The sequence below is a fragment of the Quercus robur genome, chromosome 12 (genome assembly GCF_932294415.1).
Source record: "Quercus robur chromosome 12, dhQueRobu3.1, whole genome shotgun sequence".
In the NCBI taxonomy this organism is placed as follows: domain Eukaryota; kingdom Viridiplantae; phylum Streptophyta; class Magnoliopsida; order Fagales; family Fagaceae; genus Quercus; species Quercus robur.
The window spans coordinates 9,353,933-9,370,917 of NC_065545.1; the positions used below are offsets into that span (position 1 = coordinate 9,353,933).

General features: G+C 35.0%; 3 protein-coding genes across 4 annotated transcripts; 1 reads left to right on the plus strand and 2 right to left on the minus strand.

The window, feature by feature from the left end:
- Positions 1-1,208: 1,208 nt before the first annotated feature.
- LOC126710080 (short-chain dehydrogenase reductase 3b-like) lies at positions 1,209-2,473 on the minus strand. Its single transcript, XM_050410461.1, has 2 exons — positions 2,325-2,473; positions 1,209-2,195 (listed from the first exon to the last, which is right to left on the minus strand). The coding sequence occupies exons 1-2, from the start codon at positions 2,336-2,338 to the stop codon at positions 1,421-1,423; spliced, it is 789 nt and encodes a 262-aa protein (XP_050266418.1). The 5' UTR covers positions 2,339-2,473; the 3' UTR covers positions 1,209-1,420.
- A 2,517-nt stretch (positions 2,474-4,990) lies between these two features.
- On the plus strand, positions 4,991-8,572 carry LOC126709563 (uncharacterized). Its single transcript, XM_050409856.1, has 7 exons — positions 4,991-5,381; positions 5,879-5,978; positions 6,440-6,535; positions 6,657-6,709; positions 7,575-7,623; positions 7,963-8,010; positions 8,323-8,572. The coding sequence occupies exons 1-7, from the start codon at positions 5,113-5,115 to the stop codon at positions 8,413-8,415; spliced, it is 708 nt and encodes a 235-aa protein (XP_050265813.1). The 5' UTR covers positions 4,991-5,112; the 3' UTR covers positions 8,416-8,572.
- A 4,508-nt stretch (positions 8,573-13,080) lies between these two features.
- Positions 13,081-16,771, minus strand: LOC126708675 (probable protein phosphatase 2C 49). 2 transcript variants are annotated; one of them, XM_050408531.1, is made up of 5 exons: positions 16,537-16,771; positions 15,847-15,953; positions 14,929-15,126; positions 14,606-14,841; positions 13,081-14,117 (listed from the first exon to the last, which is right to left on the minus strand). In XM_050408531.1, the coding sequence occupies exons 2-5, from the start codon at positions 15,889-15,891 to the stop codon at positions 13,541-13,543; spliced, it is 1,056 nt and encodes a 351-aa protein (XP_050264488.1). In that variant the 5' UTR covers positions 15,892-15,953; positions 16,537-16,771; the 3' UTR covers positions 13,081-13,540. The 2 variants fall into 2 exon arrangements, with proteins under 2 accessions (XP_050264488.1, XP_050264487.1); XM_050408530.1 differs by lacking the exon at positions 15,847-15,953.
- Positions 16,772-16,985: the final 214 nt, after the last annotated feature.

Genomic DNA, 16,985 nt, shown 5'->3' on the forward strand with positions numbered 1-16,985 from the left:
TGCATGCCACATAACCTAACTTTAAACGCCTGGATGTGGTCATTCACCCATTCCACCGGAGTAAGGACTAAAAAAAATTATGGCATGACAACTCTTGTAGGAATGATGTTAGAGATATATCAAACCTTACTGCATAAACTTTACAAATTGATATGTCACTAATTATCTAAAAAGAGAGAGAGAGAGTAATTTTAACATTTATTTATTATGTAATGAAGGGATACCAATCATATTTATTGAGTAGATTGGATTTAGTTTTTCTGAGTGATGTGGTTGGTGACTTGAAACGATGCAAAGAAGGTATGGACCTTATAAGACCAATGCTCGAACGATAATGAAGACATTGTAAAAGGGCAACACTATAGACTAAAACACCAAAAAAAAGGAGAAGAGAGAGATTCCTAAAATCTAGGTTCTAATGCCATCTTGGAATTAGAAATTACATCCTGAAATCATAATTATTATTGAATCACACTCTATAGCCTACATCTACATGTATAGGCATAGTCTAGGACTCTAGGTGTAGTAGTGCAGCAATTAGAATGTACAATGGACCCATCTGAGTTTAGACCGAAGGAGAACATAATATACTAACTAGTACCAACATAACAATTAAGGGTCTGAATTTGGTAAGGATAGAGTGTAAAACTCATGTTTTACACAATCTAATAAGAGATTGTCATATCAGTTTTTTACTTAAAAATCAATACATCCTATCACACATAATAACATCTCGCAATAAATTCACTGTTAAATTGGATTTTCAAATGGGTATTAAAATTGATTGAGTGTAGTTGGGCATATATTCTTTAATATGTAATATGATAATGTGACATATTAGAATTAGAGGGGTAAAACTTGGGTTTTACATCACATTCTTATAGAATTTAATCTCAACAATTAACGAGCAAGAAAGAGCAGTATGACTGTCGTTTTGACAGCAGGCAATATAATTCTTCCAATATGAAAAATAATTCTCAAACTTGTACTTCTGTCGAGATGTTGAGGTAATTAGTAATTCAATTTTTGGAAAGAGGCCCCAAGTCTTCAACAAATAAATATTTGGTTAGGGGGAAAGGGAAAAATGAGTTTTTGGCTTATTTATTTATTTACTAAATGTAATACACCATGATTCATAGCATGAAATATAGTTGGGAAACAAAAAATTTGGGTAAATGGTAATTAATTGGTTGAGGATAAAAAGATGCTTAACACAAAGGCAGACAAGATTGATGGATTTATGAAATGGAAAACAGAAATAAGATAACATGGCAGATTACAAGGAAAAGGCACATGGGAAGTGCTGGTAACAAGGTTTGACTTGAAAAGAAAATCCAGTTCAATTTGATAATATTACATTAATTAAAGCCAATCACACATAAAACATTGGCTCCTTAGGAACTGTGACAAACTAGTATTTTTAGATAGCTGAAAAACTGTGATTAACCACCGTGAATCCTCCATCCACAGCCAAGTTATGGCCACTGATGTAAGCTGATTCATCAGAAGCAAGAAACAAAGCAGCCTCTGCAACATGCCGCGCCTTCAACACTATACCCTTCAAGTTGGCCAAGGCACAACTATTGCTTTCTACCTGACTTGGTTCCAAATTATAAGCTCTACAAGAAAGAGGTGTTGCAACTCCAAATGGGGAAATTGAATTTACTCTAATCCCATAAGCACCAAGCTCACCACAAGCCGACTTGACTAGGCCAACAAGAGCATGTTTCGATGCAGTATAAGCATGTGGACCAGTTCCTCCAAGTGAGGCTGCTGCACTTGTGGTGCATATGATGGATCCGCGTATATTTCTAGCTACCATAACACGTGCCGCATGCTTAATTGTTGCAGCCACTCCACGAACATTTGTAGCCATGGTATTGTCCAAACCATCGATGTCAAGGTCTAGGATGCCAGTTAAGGGGCCAATGATTCCAGCATTGCTAAACAAGACATCTAAGCTACCATATTTCTCTAAGGTATAATTCACTGTTTCCTCAACTTGCTTCTCATCTCTTACATCACAATGGTGATAACTTGCTCTCTCTGGACCTATTGATGCAACAACTTGATGACCCAGTTCATCTTGAACATCAGCAACAACAACAAAAGCCCCATTCTCGGTGAATAATCTCACTGCCTCCTCACCAATCCCACTAGCTGCACCAGTGATAAGGGCCACCTTTCCTTCCAACCTGAAGATCATTGAGTAAAAACCATGTTATTTAGAGGAAAATAATGAAATCCTAAGCAAGAAAATTGGAATGTTATTTAGAGGTGAATGCACTGGAAGATCTAAGGGGGTCATTGAAAGAAAAACTTACCTTCGCTTAGACATTGGTGACCTTGTTCACTTCTCAAACTTCCGAATGAGCCTCTTCGATCTGCTGCTTATATTAACTTTGTCATATTATGCATTTATAAGACTTACAAGACTGCTGAGCTAAACAATGACGTGTGTAAAAAAGCCCTGCATTACTTTATTCAATGAATTGCGAACTGTGTGTTATCAATTGTGTATATATATAACTATTTTAATCTCTTTGGTTGTGGTGAAAGGAACAAAAAAAAGTTAAAGAAATAAGCTTAGTGATGCCCCATCAGCCATTCATTCAAGCCAACTGTACATACATATTTTAAACTTAATCATTGTATAACTGAAGTAAACTGTTTACACCAATTCAGCCAATCCATTATTCAGCCAAACCATTGCTTAATATATTTCTCTGACTTCAGTGTCTGCTTCTTAAAGAATTGCAATATTAATTATTTAGGCCTTATTACAACTGGATCTATTGTTTATTCATTTCAACTCTCCATGTTAGCATGCTCACATTAGCCATGCCGTTACAACAGATGATAGCCGTAGGGAGCAAGGAATTGTTTAGTTGAAAGATAAATACATGCATACAGTAGGAAATCTAACGGTACAGGGTACGACTTTTATTTATTTCTTATATAACAATCTGATTTCTGCATTTAGATATTCATAACAGAATAATCTTATGAAGAAAGACAATCTGTAAAAGAGTTGTTTAAAGTCCAAGCAGTCTACTACCCTTTCAACTTTAATTGTGTCATCGACAACTTGTATGGGATCCAATGCAAACCAAGTCTTCTAGACTCCGCAAATGGACACACCTATTCTCATATCCAATTTCACAATTTATTAATTTGTACGATTATGAGTGATCGATGAAAAGTGATGGGTCCATATAATCAGTAGTGGGGAGAAAATGTCTACTATTCAAAGTTACACAAGTTAATAAATTATGCAAATTGGGAGTGTGATTGAACATGCACTTGAAATATTCTTATGTCGTAGTCATAGACCATGATACTTCTAGGTATAGGCTGTGGTGCTCAAGTTAGTGACATTAGTGGCTCATTTTATTGGTTCTTGTCAACAAGGTATCAACATCAAGCTTAGGTTCCAATGTTTCGTAGGAAGATGTTTTGTGGGATATCTGACGTCCTTTTGTGGGTACTTCTATAAGGTTTCACTGTCAAAAATTCCATTTGTCGCATCCTAAGTTTTAACTTTTGGTAAATATGGCTGAAAGTTTTGTTACCCATTCCTTCAGTTTTTCTTTTTTTGAGAAGAAATCCTTCTTTCAGTTGAATTGCCAAATTGGTATAACTTCATTTTTATAATCATTTAAATCTACAAAATTAATGTTAATTATCAGTTTTTTTTTTTTTTTTTTTGCTGAATGAAAAAAGGGGGCCTCCGGTGTGGGCTCATCGACCTCACGTCACGTAACGGTAATGAATAATATCACGTGTATCACACGAGCCTTGTTGAGCTTATCGCTTGAACCACTCCTCTCTTGGTGCAGAACGAGGATGTTAATTATCAATTGGTACAAAATGAAAATTTTATAATATCATATCAATATTATATTAGCATATTTGCTTATGTACATACAGTTTTCTAAGAGCCTCATTTTTTGTTTAGGTACACCTATAATTTTGCCAAGATGACCGGTGACTGACCCAAACCCAAAATGTGATGTGAACTCCAACCCAATTATGAGCCAACCCATTTGTTGCCCAAGTCAAAATCCACAAAAAGAGAAACCAGGCATTTGGACTGGCAGGTCCAGCAGCACAATGTTCATGTTTGTCATTTGACACAAATATCCGGCGATTTTGGCCCATTAGCATTGATTTTTAAAATATTTAGGCTCGAAACACTGTTTGGGAAATATATAGCAATATACCACTTTTTTAGGTACTCGAGCTTGGCAAACTCGAGTACTATGTTTTTTTAATCCACTATCGCCCCATATTCAAGGAGCCCTATAGTGGCGTTTTTAATCCCTATAGTGACGTTTTCGGGCCCTATAGCGGCGTTTTCATGCAAATTTTTTTTACAAGTCCCCATAACAGGTTCAAGGGGCCCTATAGTGGCGTTTTTAAGCCCTATAGTGACGTTTTTGGTCCCTATAGCGGCGTTTTCCTGCAAAATTTTTTTTATAAGTCCCCATAACAGGTTCAAGGGGCCCTATAGTGGCGTTTTTAAGCCCTATAGTGACGTTTTTGGTCCCTATAGCGGCGTTTTCTTGCAAAATTTTTTTACAGTCCCCATAACAGGTTCAAGGGGCCCTATAGTGGCGTTTTTTGGCCCGAAAACGTCACTATAGGGCTTAAAAACGCCACTATAGGTTTCCTTGAATATGGGGCAATAGTGGATTAAAAAAACATGGTACTCGAGCTTGCCAAGCTCGAGGCAAGCTCGAGTACCTAAAAAAGTGGTATATTGCTATATATTTCCCAAACAGTGTTTCGGGCCTAAATATTTTAAAAATAAATGCTAATGGGCCAAAATCGCCCAAATATCCTGTTATACTTTCTGTCCGTACTAGGCCCAAGAACTTCAAAGATTACAGACTCGCCACTCGCAGCCAAAGATAATGTGGCCTCACTTTTTTGTCTGGACTTAATTGGTCTGTCATATATATTTTGTAACAGCTTTCGTATAATAGCATCAAACAGTTTTCCACTGCTTGTGGACGCGGTTCTTCTTCGATGGTCAAATTACAATCACAATCAGTCAACGTTTTAGCGTTGTGTATCCCTCTCCTGATTCTCTGCTAGTAACAAACGATCATGTCTGCAGCAGCAACATCCTATGTTGTTTCAAGCCCAAACTCTCTCAGTCCTACTCACTTGTCATCCACAACCACAACAAGAACCAGAAATGTTGTTCTATATAGCTCCAAACTTGTATCCACTTGGAGAGGCTGCTATTCTTTGAGGCCACCATCTTTTTCCTCTGAGCTTTTCTTCAGAATCCCATATGGTTCCTCCAAGAGAACCTCAATTTCCACTGCCTCCAAGTCCTTTTCCCCTGTCACCATGGAATGGCAGGATTGCGTGTAAAACTCTCTCTGTCTGTTTCTTACTGATTAGTTTTCTTTCTGCCTTCATTTTGTTTGTTTCTTAGATTATTTTGTTGTTACCCAGATTCATAAATTTTAATCAGGAGGAAGATGTTGGGCTATGTAACTGTAAAGTTTGAGTCTTTCTAAGTGCTCCATATGATTTTGATCTCCAATTATTTGATGCATTAATTGGATACTTATGTATTAGATTTAGTGAAGTGGGTTTGTACCCAGTATGCATTTCATCTAAAAAATGGCTGCATTTTCTTTAAATATTGTGTATTATTTCAGCTAGAGCTGCGCGGCTTTGCATAATAATGGCTGATCTCATAAGTTTGGTTCTGAGATGTTTCTAACGTGTTGATTCTATTTATGATACAATGTGTGATATGATGCAAACCTTTTTGGTCAGTTCTCAGCATGTCTGGGATTTTGAACCAAATTCCAGCTTATTAGTCACTAATATTAACTAGAAACCTGACCAAATGCAGGGTTAAGATGGAACTTGATGTGCCTACTTCAGTTGCCTATGACTGTTACTCTGATCGCGAAGCCATTCCCCGTTGGATGCCCTTTATTTCATCTGTAAAGGTGCCTCTAGATCACACAAAATAGCTCTTTAGATCAGCTTTCATTCTAATGATTGAATTCATAAATATTGCCCTAATGAAATTGTTTTCCTTATTTGAACAAGTCCAAAGTTTCCTTTGTAAAAGTTTATAGCAGATTTCTAGCTTCTTATATAACTGATTGCTAATACTAGTGGGCACTTAACTCAGTTTTAAAGCTCAGCTTAGTCTGGCAAACTCTCAACAAATTATTAAGACTGAAAATTTTGAGAAGGTAGAAATCGTTCTTTTCATGGCATCCAAAACTGCAGCTGGGCATTTTATGGCATGAGTAAAGTTTATCATTGAGTTTTAAGCCCTTCCATTTCATTGCCTAAGGAGTGTATTTTTGTAATGATGTTATTGAGTTTTTTGAGTACCACATAGCTGGTCAGCTTCAGAATTGTGCATCTAGGAGAAGTTGAAATTTCCTTCTGCTTACAGATATTGGAAGACCAGCCTGCCCTATCACAATGGTCACTGAAGTATAAAGCATTTGGTCGTGATATTAAATTCTCCTGGCTTGCTCGAAATATGCAGGTAAGATGTTGTGCATAACATATTCCTTTAATTATTTTTTTCCCTATTATCTTTCCTTCTAATACATGATTATCTTCTTCCTATGTTTGCCTTTAAATGATGTTATGATTAATTTTTGCAGCCTATCCCAAATCAAAAAATCCACTGGAGATCTCTGGATGGTCTTCCTAATAGGTAACTAGAAAGAGCAATACAGTATCAGAATAGTGTGCTTTGGTTACTTTTCTGTTTATTATTAGTGGTGCATGTCTGAGGCCTTTATTTGGCGAAGCACATTATGGCATGAGAGAGAGAGAGAGAGAGAGAGAGAGAGAGAGAGAGACCTAGTTCATGAAGTGATCAACTAAATTTGGAAAGTAAGCAAGAAACATTAGTATGTTAATGGTAGTGAAGCTTCTCAATGATGCTTTGCCATATTGACATTTTCTGGGCTAGTTGCCCCGTAGTGCTTAGTATTGCCAAAATGACCATGTTTAAGTTTCATTTCCCTAATGTTTTTACATGAAATTGTCAATGAAATTATTTAATTGATTTTTTGAGTTAAACCTCTATGCTTTCCTAGAGTTATATCACCTTTTTAGTGCATCTGTGTATGCATGTTCATTTGGTTCATTGGTAGATCAGTTGTCCAAAAAGGATAGATGTTGCACCAAGCGCCAAACTGCCTTAATTTGTAAGGCTTTGCTTGGGTGAAAAAGTACTATTTTACTTATGCTGTGAAGCACAATAAAACAAAAGAGTTGAAAATGGAAACTTCTTAAAACCATCACAAAAGGCTCTTTCAGCCATTTAAGCTATTTAATTTTGACATTTCTTGTGAACATGCACTGGAGATTAGAAAGTACCACTGCCTGTACGTTTCATAACTTTATTCACTACTGCTGTACTTGTCTGTGTCCAACTCCCTTCCATTCATGAAAAAGTAAATCCAATGCTGAAGTTGCTTGATATTTTCATATGTCATATGCCTTTGTATATATATTGTTATTTCATATAAGTTAATATCAGAACCTTAATAGATTGAATTTTACCATGGCAGAGGTGCTGTCCGATTTTACCCAAAAGGTCCTGCGTCATGTGTAGTAGAAGTGAGGCTTCTTTTTCTATGACTTTTAATTTAAATTTTTCCAGTAATTGTTTTTATAGTGTTAGGAATGTTCATTGTGCCCCTCTTCTCTTCAATTTTAATGTCCCATAGCTCATTCAACTCTTGGGATATACAGGCCATCAAGTTGATGCCACAATAAGGAGACAATATATTCAAATTGATAGTTGTAATAAAATGGCTATTGCTTCTTGGCAATTGATTTGATGGCCTAGAGGAAAAACCATATGCTGGACATGGAATAAGAGTACTTATTGAATAATTACTTCCCCTTTCAATAGCTGAAGCTCACTTATCAATTATTTGTATTTGTTCTTTTCAGCTGACAGTGTCATATGAAGTTCCTCAAATTTTAGTTCCAGTGGCATCAGTAAGTTTTCTGATTCTGATTTTAGATGTTGCACTACTTCAAGCAGGAGAAACTCAAATTACTTACTCTGAACAAACATAAATATGTGTTAGAAATTTATGTGTTATTTTGATTGGTAAATGATTGGGATATATCATATAAGTAAGAAAACGTTTTGAAGCATATCCCTTATAGTTCCTTTTAAAAAAAAAATTCTTTTGTCTCCATCTTTAATGAAATGTGAAGACTTTTAAGTATAAGACTTTTCTGTTTCTTTTTCTTTTAAAGTAGCCTGAAGTGATCCATGACTTTTCTGATACTATACATGTTTAGGCACTGAAACCTTTTCTTGAAAGCTTACTTGGACGAGGTTTGGAACGATTTGCATCGTTTGCAAAAACCTACCAAGCAGAATCAACCAGCTGATGGCATAAGTGGAAATTATATCCCATGTTCAACAATTGTCACTGATTCTTTTAATGTGGATACCAAATCCAATTGTAATCCGTACTTTGTAGAGAAATAAAGCACAAAAAATAATTTTGATAATTTAAAAAATATATATTATTCTGTTTCTCTGTAACATAGTAGGGTTAATTCAGATCAATTATGGTCATATGCGTAGTTTTTCCATATTTTGTTACTACCATATGAAACTGTATAATATTCAAGCTGTGAAGCAGTATATATAGTATTTCTAACAAGTTTAAAAAACATATTAAAAAAAAAAAAAAAAAACACCTCTACCTTTTGTTTTACAACTTCCTCTTACATATTGTGCGTGTTCTAATACATTGTAGTGGGGTGCAAAAATCAAATTATATGGTTCAAACCATTTTTTCTATATGAGAGTCTGCAGAGGGATTGTTTATTCCCATAGAAAAAGGTTTATTTGCTTCATGTTGATGAGTTGATCAAAGAGAGTTCCAAGAACAAGGCTACCTATTGTGTGTTTGGATAGCGTTGCGTTTTTACTTAATTGCGTTTCTGCGTTTTCCTTTTTTTTTTTTTTTTTTTTTCTTTTTTTCACGCGTTTTTCCCACGAGCGGCTACTGTTCATGCAACAGTAGCCGTAACTTTTGACCGGTCTGCTATGAACAGTGCACGGATGCACTGTTTATGGACCCACAAATTTCATTTTTTATCAATTTTTTCATTAAAAATGGGTCCCACGGTACTATTTACACATTTAAAAATTATTTTGCTACAATGTTTTCAGTTTTCAGTTTCAGCAAAATAAGTTCTATCCAAACAGACCCCTAGTTTCAATGGTCTACCCTGCCTTTCCACTTTCTGTTATTATTTTGCTACAGTGTTTTCAGTTTTCAGTTTTCAGATTCAGCAAAATAAGTTTTATCCAAACAGACCCCTAGTTTCAATGGTCTACCCTGCCTTTCCACTTTCTGTTATTGTTTGCCAATATGGATCAGTCAAATGAACTAAGGTTTTCTCTCTAAGCCCAATCCTTATTTCTGTCTACCAATGCTAGGTTCATGTCATCTATAGGAGTCAGCTCGTCTTTAAGGCTTAGGAACCATCTCTACTGAGCTAGCATCAGTAAACCTCGCAGATAGCAAGGTCTATAACAATGTGCTTATGAAAAATGCCACTGATACAAAGCTGAAAGATGCACTTAATTGTCGTTGTTGGTACAATTATGGATCTGAAAGGGGCTAATGAAGGCATGAACTTGAGAGTATGCTGAGTGCATTCACATCAAGAGTCTCAAAAACATAGCACCTTGCTACAGTGAGCTGCTAGTGATGGCAGCTCACTGTAGCTGGGCATGAAATATTATAGCATTTGACATGTTTGATGTAGTGTGTTTTTTGTATGTTAGTTGTTATTAATAGCATTTTTAGCATTGTAGCACTCTTGATGTGAATGCTCTGAGGATTCTTTCATGACAAGAATGGTGTCTATGAGACAGTGAGTTGTAAGAACTCATTCCAGGTATCACACCACCTGTTATTTTCCCAATGACAGAGAGATCAGTTTGCTGATGATCTTGTGGACATCATACTGGTTGTTGCCATGATGTGCTCATGTTTGAAAGGCCCAAACTCGTTTTTTTATCCTAAAATTGAATATCAAAAATACTATTTTTAAAAAAAAATTATGCTAAATTAAATAATGTTTTAAAATAAAAAGAGATGTACAGTAAATTTTATTATAAAAAGATCCATTTTTTTGGGGGGAAAAAAGGGTTTAATGTTGGTAATTTAAATACAGTCAAGTTGTGTTAGAACTCATTTATCTCTTCCTTGTGTGTGTATTTGTTTCTCTGAAAAAAAAAAAAAAAAAAAAAAAAAAAAAATTAAGTTGGGTTTGGTACCTTAAATATAAAAAACAAACACTTCCCAGATCCTAAACCCACCCAAGGATTTAAAAATATGAACCCAAACCATTTAAATAAATATAAGAAATCTTTACTATTAATCAGAAAACCAACTAGACCCAAGCCGTTGCCATCCTATTGGAGGACTGTTTTGTTAATACTAAAAAAGGAGCGAAGGATTATACGCTATCTTTAGATATTAGCGTAAAGATAATATGCATGTTTAGATGTGGGGGGTATTTTGTGTTTTGTTGGTACAATATTATGCAAAATGCATATAACAAGCCAGATGCAGTAGTCAATGAATATGCTCTTATTTCTTTGCTTCGAAAGCTTATGGCTGCATAAGCATTTTTTTTTTTTTTTGGTGAGAAACTTATGGCTGCATAAGCTAATGCTGATTGCGGATGCCACTTTTATGTTTTTGGTCAAAAAGTTAAGTCCAATTTATTTAAAATGTATTACGATTTACTAGTATACTCTAATTTTTTTGCTACAATACTTATTTTATTTTATTTTAAATTTTTATATATAGTTGCGGGAGGGGTAAAATTCGAGTATAGAATATAGCTTGTGGGCCAAGTCCGAAGAAGGGGAAGGGCCCACCCACATATTAGTCCTTACCCAACATGCAGATGAGAATCCGAAGAGGAACCACAAAGAGGCCGGCCTTTTGAGGAGCCCGAAGAGCAAGCATTCCTCTGGAATTGTTAGGCAGACCACTTGCACTAGATAACATAATAGAATACTGAAGAAGACGGTAAAAACGTGCAAACAAAGAAGAAGGGAAGTATCCAAACAAAGTAACCATCGCCTCCACATTTAATATATTGCACCAACTCAGCTGGCCGCATTAATGGAGGAATGACCTCTAAATAGTTCTTTAACAGCTTGCAGCACACTCTCTCTACCACTTTCAGCAAAACCTTGATGGGATAAGCATCTAAAGGAAGGTCAGTGACTGTACAAGCGGAGGGCTTAGATGCAATTTAGCTAACTATATATAAAAAAGGAAGCCCCAACGAAAGGGGGACGAAAAACTGAAAGGAAATATTGACATTGTGTAACACTATCCTGTGATTAAGACTTGAACAATCTATGAACAATTACTCTTCAGCCAGGCCCGAGGAAGTGTTAATTCTAAAAATATTTTTTGCCTTCAATTGTCTAACTTTTACTCATCCATCTAAATTTGTTCAGAATTTAGATAATTGGCCCAAATTTGTTCTGATTGAATTCATGGATATATGAAGACAACTTTTTTAAGGTTGGATGGTATTTCTTAGTCGACCGGTTCCATGCTAATTCACATATGATCATGTATATATGTTTATGTTTCCTTTATCCTGTTGATTAAGCTGTATAAAACCATCGATTAAGGTATATAAAACCATAAAACTTGATAAATCCTTAGAGAACGTCTTCATATATATTAGTTGAATTCCCGCACGATGTGCGGTGCAACTTATTACTAGTTTTTTTTTTTTTTCTTCAATATTTCAATAAGTATTGTTAAGAATTTTGTAACTTTTAACTAATTGACACCTCATAGAGTTTTCGACCCTTACATCCAGCGTTCAAATCCCCACCCCAACCATCAATGCATAATTTTTTTTATTTTTTATAATAAATTCCCTTGTAAAAAATTGTAATCTTTAGTTATTTTATAGACAAAAATAAAAAGACACTAAGAGTAGTGTATAGTGATTTGATCATATGATATATATGTGTTTACAAATTTAAAATTGCATAATATAGTAGTTAATATAAATAGGCATGTTTCATGCCTAGCTACTAAAAAAAATGCAAATATCCTTCAATTATTTTTTTACATTCTTGATTATGTATTACTATTTTTTTTTTTCATTTTTGTTAGAAATTGTTGCAAAAACAACTAAATTTGAGCAAGAATATCATATTTCAAATCAATTGTTTCTCACATAACAAAAAAAAAAAAAAAGTTTCTCATATAAATCTTAGAAAAATGATATTAAAGTTTCATTTTGCTTAAAATAATTAATATAAAAATAAACATATTTAATATTTCTAATTATATAGAATAAATACTACAACTTTAGTTCCCCCCCCCCCCCAAACACACATATATGAATTCACAAATATATAATTTTTTATGGCTTTTATGTCAATTGTTATTAAAGTAACTAAACATGAAGAAAAATGTCATATTTTAAATTTATTATTATTATTCCAATTAAAAATTATTTCTTCTCTAGAGTTTATAAAAATAATCATATAAATTCATTTAATATAATTAATTAATACACAACCATAGATAATTAATATATACATTTACTCTATTATCTTTTTTTTTTTTTGAGAAAATATTCTATTATCTAATTCAATAAACTAATAATATTTTAAGAGTAATGTTACCGTTACAAATTATTTTATAACATTTTTACAAATTGTTGATATGACCAACCTTTTATTAGTTTTCATCTAGACTCATCATTAATATCACTTTTTCATTTACCGATAATCACTCACCACATCAGCAGTTTATAAAATTTTTTGTAAAATAATTTATCTCTAGTATTATTCATATTTTGATATGGATGCAAACCTTAATTTGGACAAAGCTTCATGTAATACAGTGCTTTTGATATCCGAGCATTTTTACATTGACCCCTAAAGCGAGCAGATTGATCTCAATGACATAAACATTGCGCCGTGGATATAGACACTGCAAAACATCATGTGTACCTGCTACATCGAAGAAGGGCAGTCACTGGTTTACATTGGCAACGAAGAAATAAATATATTTTATTGAGAATATACACAGGGTAAACACTATGAATCAGATGTGGACCAAATCAAAGTGTGGTCACTCTGGACTGTTTACAAAAAGAATCCACAATGGCTTTTGAACACACAATAATAATGTATCAGTATACAACATCTCTACACCACCACCATCCACCTTCCTGGGTTATATATGTACATCAGCCTGGATCAACACCACAAATAGCTAAATAATCAGCACCTACAAAACTGCTAGCTGCTTTTTCTCCCATCTAGCTGAAGCAGCCAAAAAACAGTAATTATTCTCGGCTGACGAGATTTGATTCAACTTGATTCAACGTACCAGAAGCAAGGGAGAGAGATTTTATTTCAAAAAATGTGTATACATTCAACTGCCGGCAGAATAAATGTATATACATTCAACCGCTGGCAGAATCAAGGTATGTATGTTCAACGGTTAGCACTGCCATCCAGCAAGCTCCTCAAGCTACAAAGGGCCTCTGCAGAGAGGCTACAGCACCTCATCTTTCGTTGCCGGGGTGGAGACGGCTCCTGGCAGTGATCTAGAGAAGATAAGCATACAATAATCACAGTAAGGTTGTCAAAGGTGTTGAGACGCAAGGCTTCCATGACAAGGTCCCTTGCACACTGCTCTGGGTCATCGTGCCGCCGCAGCCCACGACGAACAAGACTAACTGCTTGCTGACTTGACATCACATCCCAAATTCCATCACACCCTATGATGAGGAACTCATCATCCTCAGATAGAACCACCTGCCGGAACTCTGGCTCTGCAATGAGAGGCGAAGGAGAACCACGAGGGAACTTCATATCCCAGTCCCCCAAGGCTCGACTAACTGATAAAACACCATTTAGATACCCATCGTCATTAATGTATCCACCTAATTCTTCAACACGCCTCTTTTCTGATGGATAAATAGGTCTGTGGTCTTGAGACATATCAATTGCCTCTCCTTTCCGGCATAGAACTGCTCTGCAGTCACCAATATTGGCAACCATGAGAAGCCTGGAAGAGAAGAAACTAGTAAGCAATTGACTAAGTAAAGCTGAAACAACTAAACAATATGATTAGACTAGAGCACATATAGAGCAATTGGAAATTTCTTCTTGAGCTACCAGACCTTTGTTAGTTAGAGAAAGGCATAAAAATTATAAAAGTCTACATTTGCCCATCTGGCCCATATAGTAAAACCTGTGTGAAGGAAATCGGGAATTGTGCAACTGTTTGATGGTTCAAGTAACAAAAACAAGAGACATGTGCAATGAACAACACCAATATTCCAGACTCTTAACATATTTTAACAAATTTCTATAATCGTCCAAAAAAAAGCCACTAATCATACATAAGAAACTAGATTCAAAGCACTTACACTAGACAGAGCAAACTGCTACAAAGGAACCAAAATCATATAATTGAAACAATACTTTGCTAAGGAGAAACAGGGTGTTTTGACAAAATGGGAAGAAAAATAAAATTCTAAAGCATGCATTTACCTTCCAAATATCATAGCAGTGAGAGCCGTCGTCCCTGTAGAACTGCTCACACTGCAGTCATCTGCTAAGGCTTGATCAGCCAGACGAAATGCTTTCCGGACTGAGTTCTCAACCTCTTCTAAGAAAACATCATTGACTTCAGATGCTTGGGGGAAGTTGACATCTTCAAAAAGGAGTCTGATAACATTTTTTCTGATATAATCTGCAGCTTCAGATCCTCCATGGCCATCAAATACCTGTGTAATATATACATCCTCAGTCAGCTATAAAGCAACACAACTATCAAATTTAAGGTCATAGCCACCTAGGCGCAAGCTCATTACCCCATAAAAAGCACTTGGCTTGGGAAACTTTAAAACTGATCCAAAGTGTGAAGATAGATCATCTATCTGTATATGTTCATCTTCCATGCATCTTCGAGGACCAATATCAGCAAAGCTGCCAGAACGAATGTAGGGCAGAAATTGCAGGATGACAGATTCAAGAACTGCATCTGAAATTTTGTCTGCAGGTTTAATATCCTATAAATAGAAAGTAATTTTATGTCAAAATTTCCCCTTGAAATATTAAATGGTTGAAGATACTAACTAATTTATTCCTAACACTCATGCTAATGCTACTAGTTATAAATTTTGTTCACCTAGTGAGCACACAAAAACTTCCAATTGTTGAAGTATTGGTTATATAGCTTCAATGTATTCGCAAATTGTAGAATATTCATCAGTATAGCTAACCTTAATGTCCAACAACCATCAAAACACAAAAGATAATGGAACCACATACCTCAAATTCTACCTCAAATTCTTTGTGCCTTATTAAATTTTCTCACAGGCAACCATAGGTTACTAATTTCAAAGGCTCTCCAATGAAATCATATCAATGTATATATTGAGTGAATTTATTAGGCAATTGTATAAGATTGGTTAACGCTTATGCCAAACTTGGTAAAAATCCCTATATTATGTTTTGTGTAAGAACTAAAGTTACATCAACTGGTTTATTTGAGGTGAAAATGCATATAAGGTCAGTTTTCCAAGTTATTAGACATAATTTATGTTGGTTACCATTTATTTCATAATTATAAGAGTAAGCATGCTTGTAATTTAACAAAAATATTATGTCATGTGAACTCCTTAGATTTAGACTTCCATCCAAGCCAACAGCAAAATCAAAAGATTCTTACAAATTTATAGATTAAAACTTCTTTACATCTAGAAAAAAAATTCATCTTTTGCGTACACCTTTTTTGGGTAGAAGATGTTGGGAAACAACAAGAACAGCAACATCAACCATGTCTTATACCCAAAACTTTGGGTCCAGGCTCTACTAGATGTATTCAGGGGCCGCCCTGACAGAAAATGTTAGGAAAGTTTTAAAAAATATTATTTCCTCTAATCCTTGAGAATATTCCCATAATCTCTAGTGACAGTATTTTAGCTGAGGATCCAAGAAAGTTGAACAAAAAAAGAGAGACTTTCACCTATTTTCAGCTTCAACCTCATTCAAAACAACATAGAGTAACTCCAACAAAACCAAACTAAGAATTCAAATAAACTACACAAAATGATATAATACTGGGGCAGCTCACATCACATTAATCTAAATCAATGTATCTATCAGCTATCTAAAACATAAACTAAATACAGTTTTAACACCCAATTACAATTCTCAAGCAGAAAGATGTGGTATCCTTATCATCAGTAATCAATCCAAAAATCTCTACATATTTCACATAATCATCAAACAAATTCAGCTAAAGTCAACATCTAATCACTAAATACAACACAAAAACAAGTCCTAAATAATAATTAAAAAAAAAAAAAACTAAAATTTCAACTTCATATCCAAAATTCCAACATACCCACTAGCCAATTTCCAATTCTAAGTCCAAAGAAACCAAAAACAAAACCAATTAAGAAGAGAAAGCTCACCGCTTGAGAACTTGATATGTACTGAACGTCCAACACAGGCACGCTCTGTGGGCACACAACCTCAGCTTCAACTACCATTTTTCCCATATCATTACCAGACACAAACTCCAAAACCAATTAGCTCCAAACTACAAAAAAAAAGAAGATATTTTTGGAATTTTTCTCTGAACTTGAGAATTTTCTCGCACTTTCTCTATTGGGTTCTATTGCTTTCTTGAATTTGTTTTGATCAAAAATCTTCAGAGAGGAGCGGTTGAACTAGTACTTATAGCTAGTCATGTAAAGGAACCGGTTGACCGGTGGCTACCGGTAAAAATGTTTAGATTGTGACACGTGTGTGATTTCAAACCATAGGATAAATAGGACTGTTTAGCTCACAAGCGACGAGGTTTTTCGCTTGACCGACACGTATAAAGTTTCCAGGTTGACGCGTGGGGTTTGAGGTGTTT

Excerpts from the sequence above, each read along its gene's own strand:
- LOC126708675 (XM_050408530.1), bottom strand. The coding sequence starts at position 16,623 with ATGGGAAAAATGGTAGTTGAAGCTGAGGTTGTGTGCCCACAGAGCGTG. Across the intron at positions 14,842-14,928 it reads AGCCAAGTGCTTTTTATGGG|GTATTTGATGGCCATGGAGG; the intron begins GTAATGAGCTTG and ends TATATTACACAG. Across the intron at positions 14,118-14,605 it reads ACTGCTATGATATTTGGAAG|GCTTCTCATGGTTGCCAATA; the intron begins GTAAATGCATGC and ends CTTCTCTTCCAG.
- LOC126709563 (XM_050409856.1), top strand. The coding sequence starts at position 5,113 with ATGTCTGCAGCAGCAACATCCTATGTTGTTTCAAGCCCAAACTCTCTC. Across the intron at positions 6,710-7,574 it reads CTGGATGGTCTTCCTAATAG|AGGTGCTGTCCGATTTTACC; the intron begins GTAACTAGAAAG and ends TTACCATGGCAG. Across the intron at positions 7,624-7,962 it reads CTGCGTCATGTGTAGTAGAA|CTGACAGTGTCATATGAAGT; the intron begins GTGAGGCTTCTT and ends TGTTCTTTTCAG.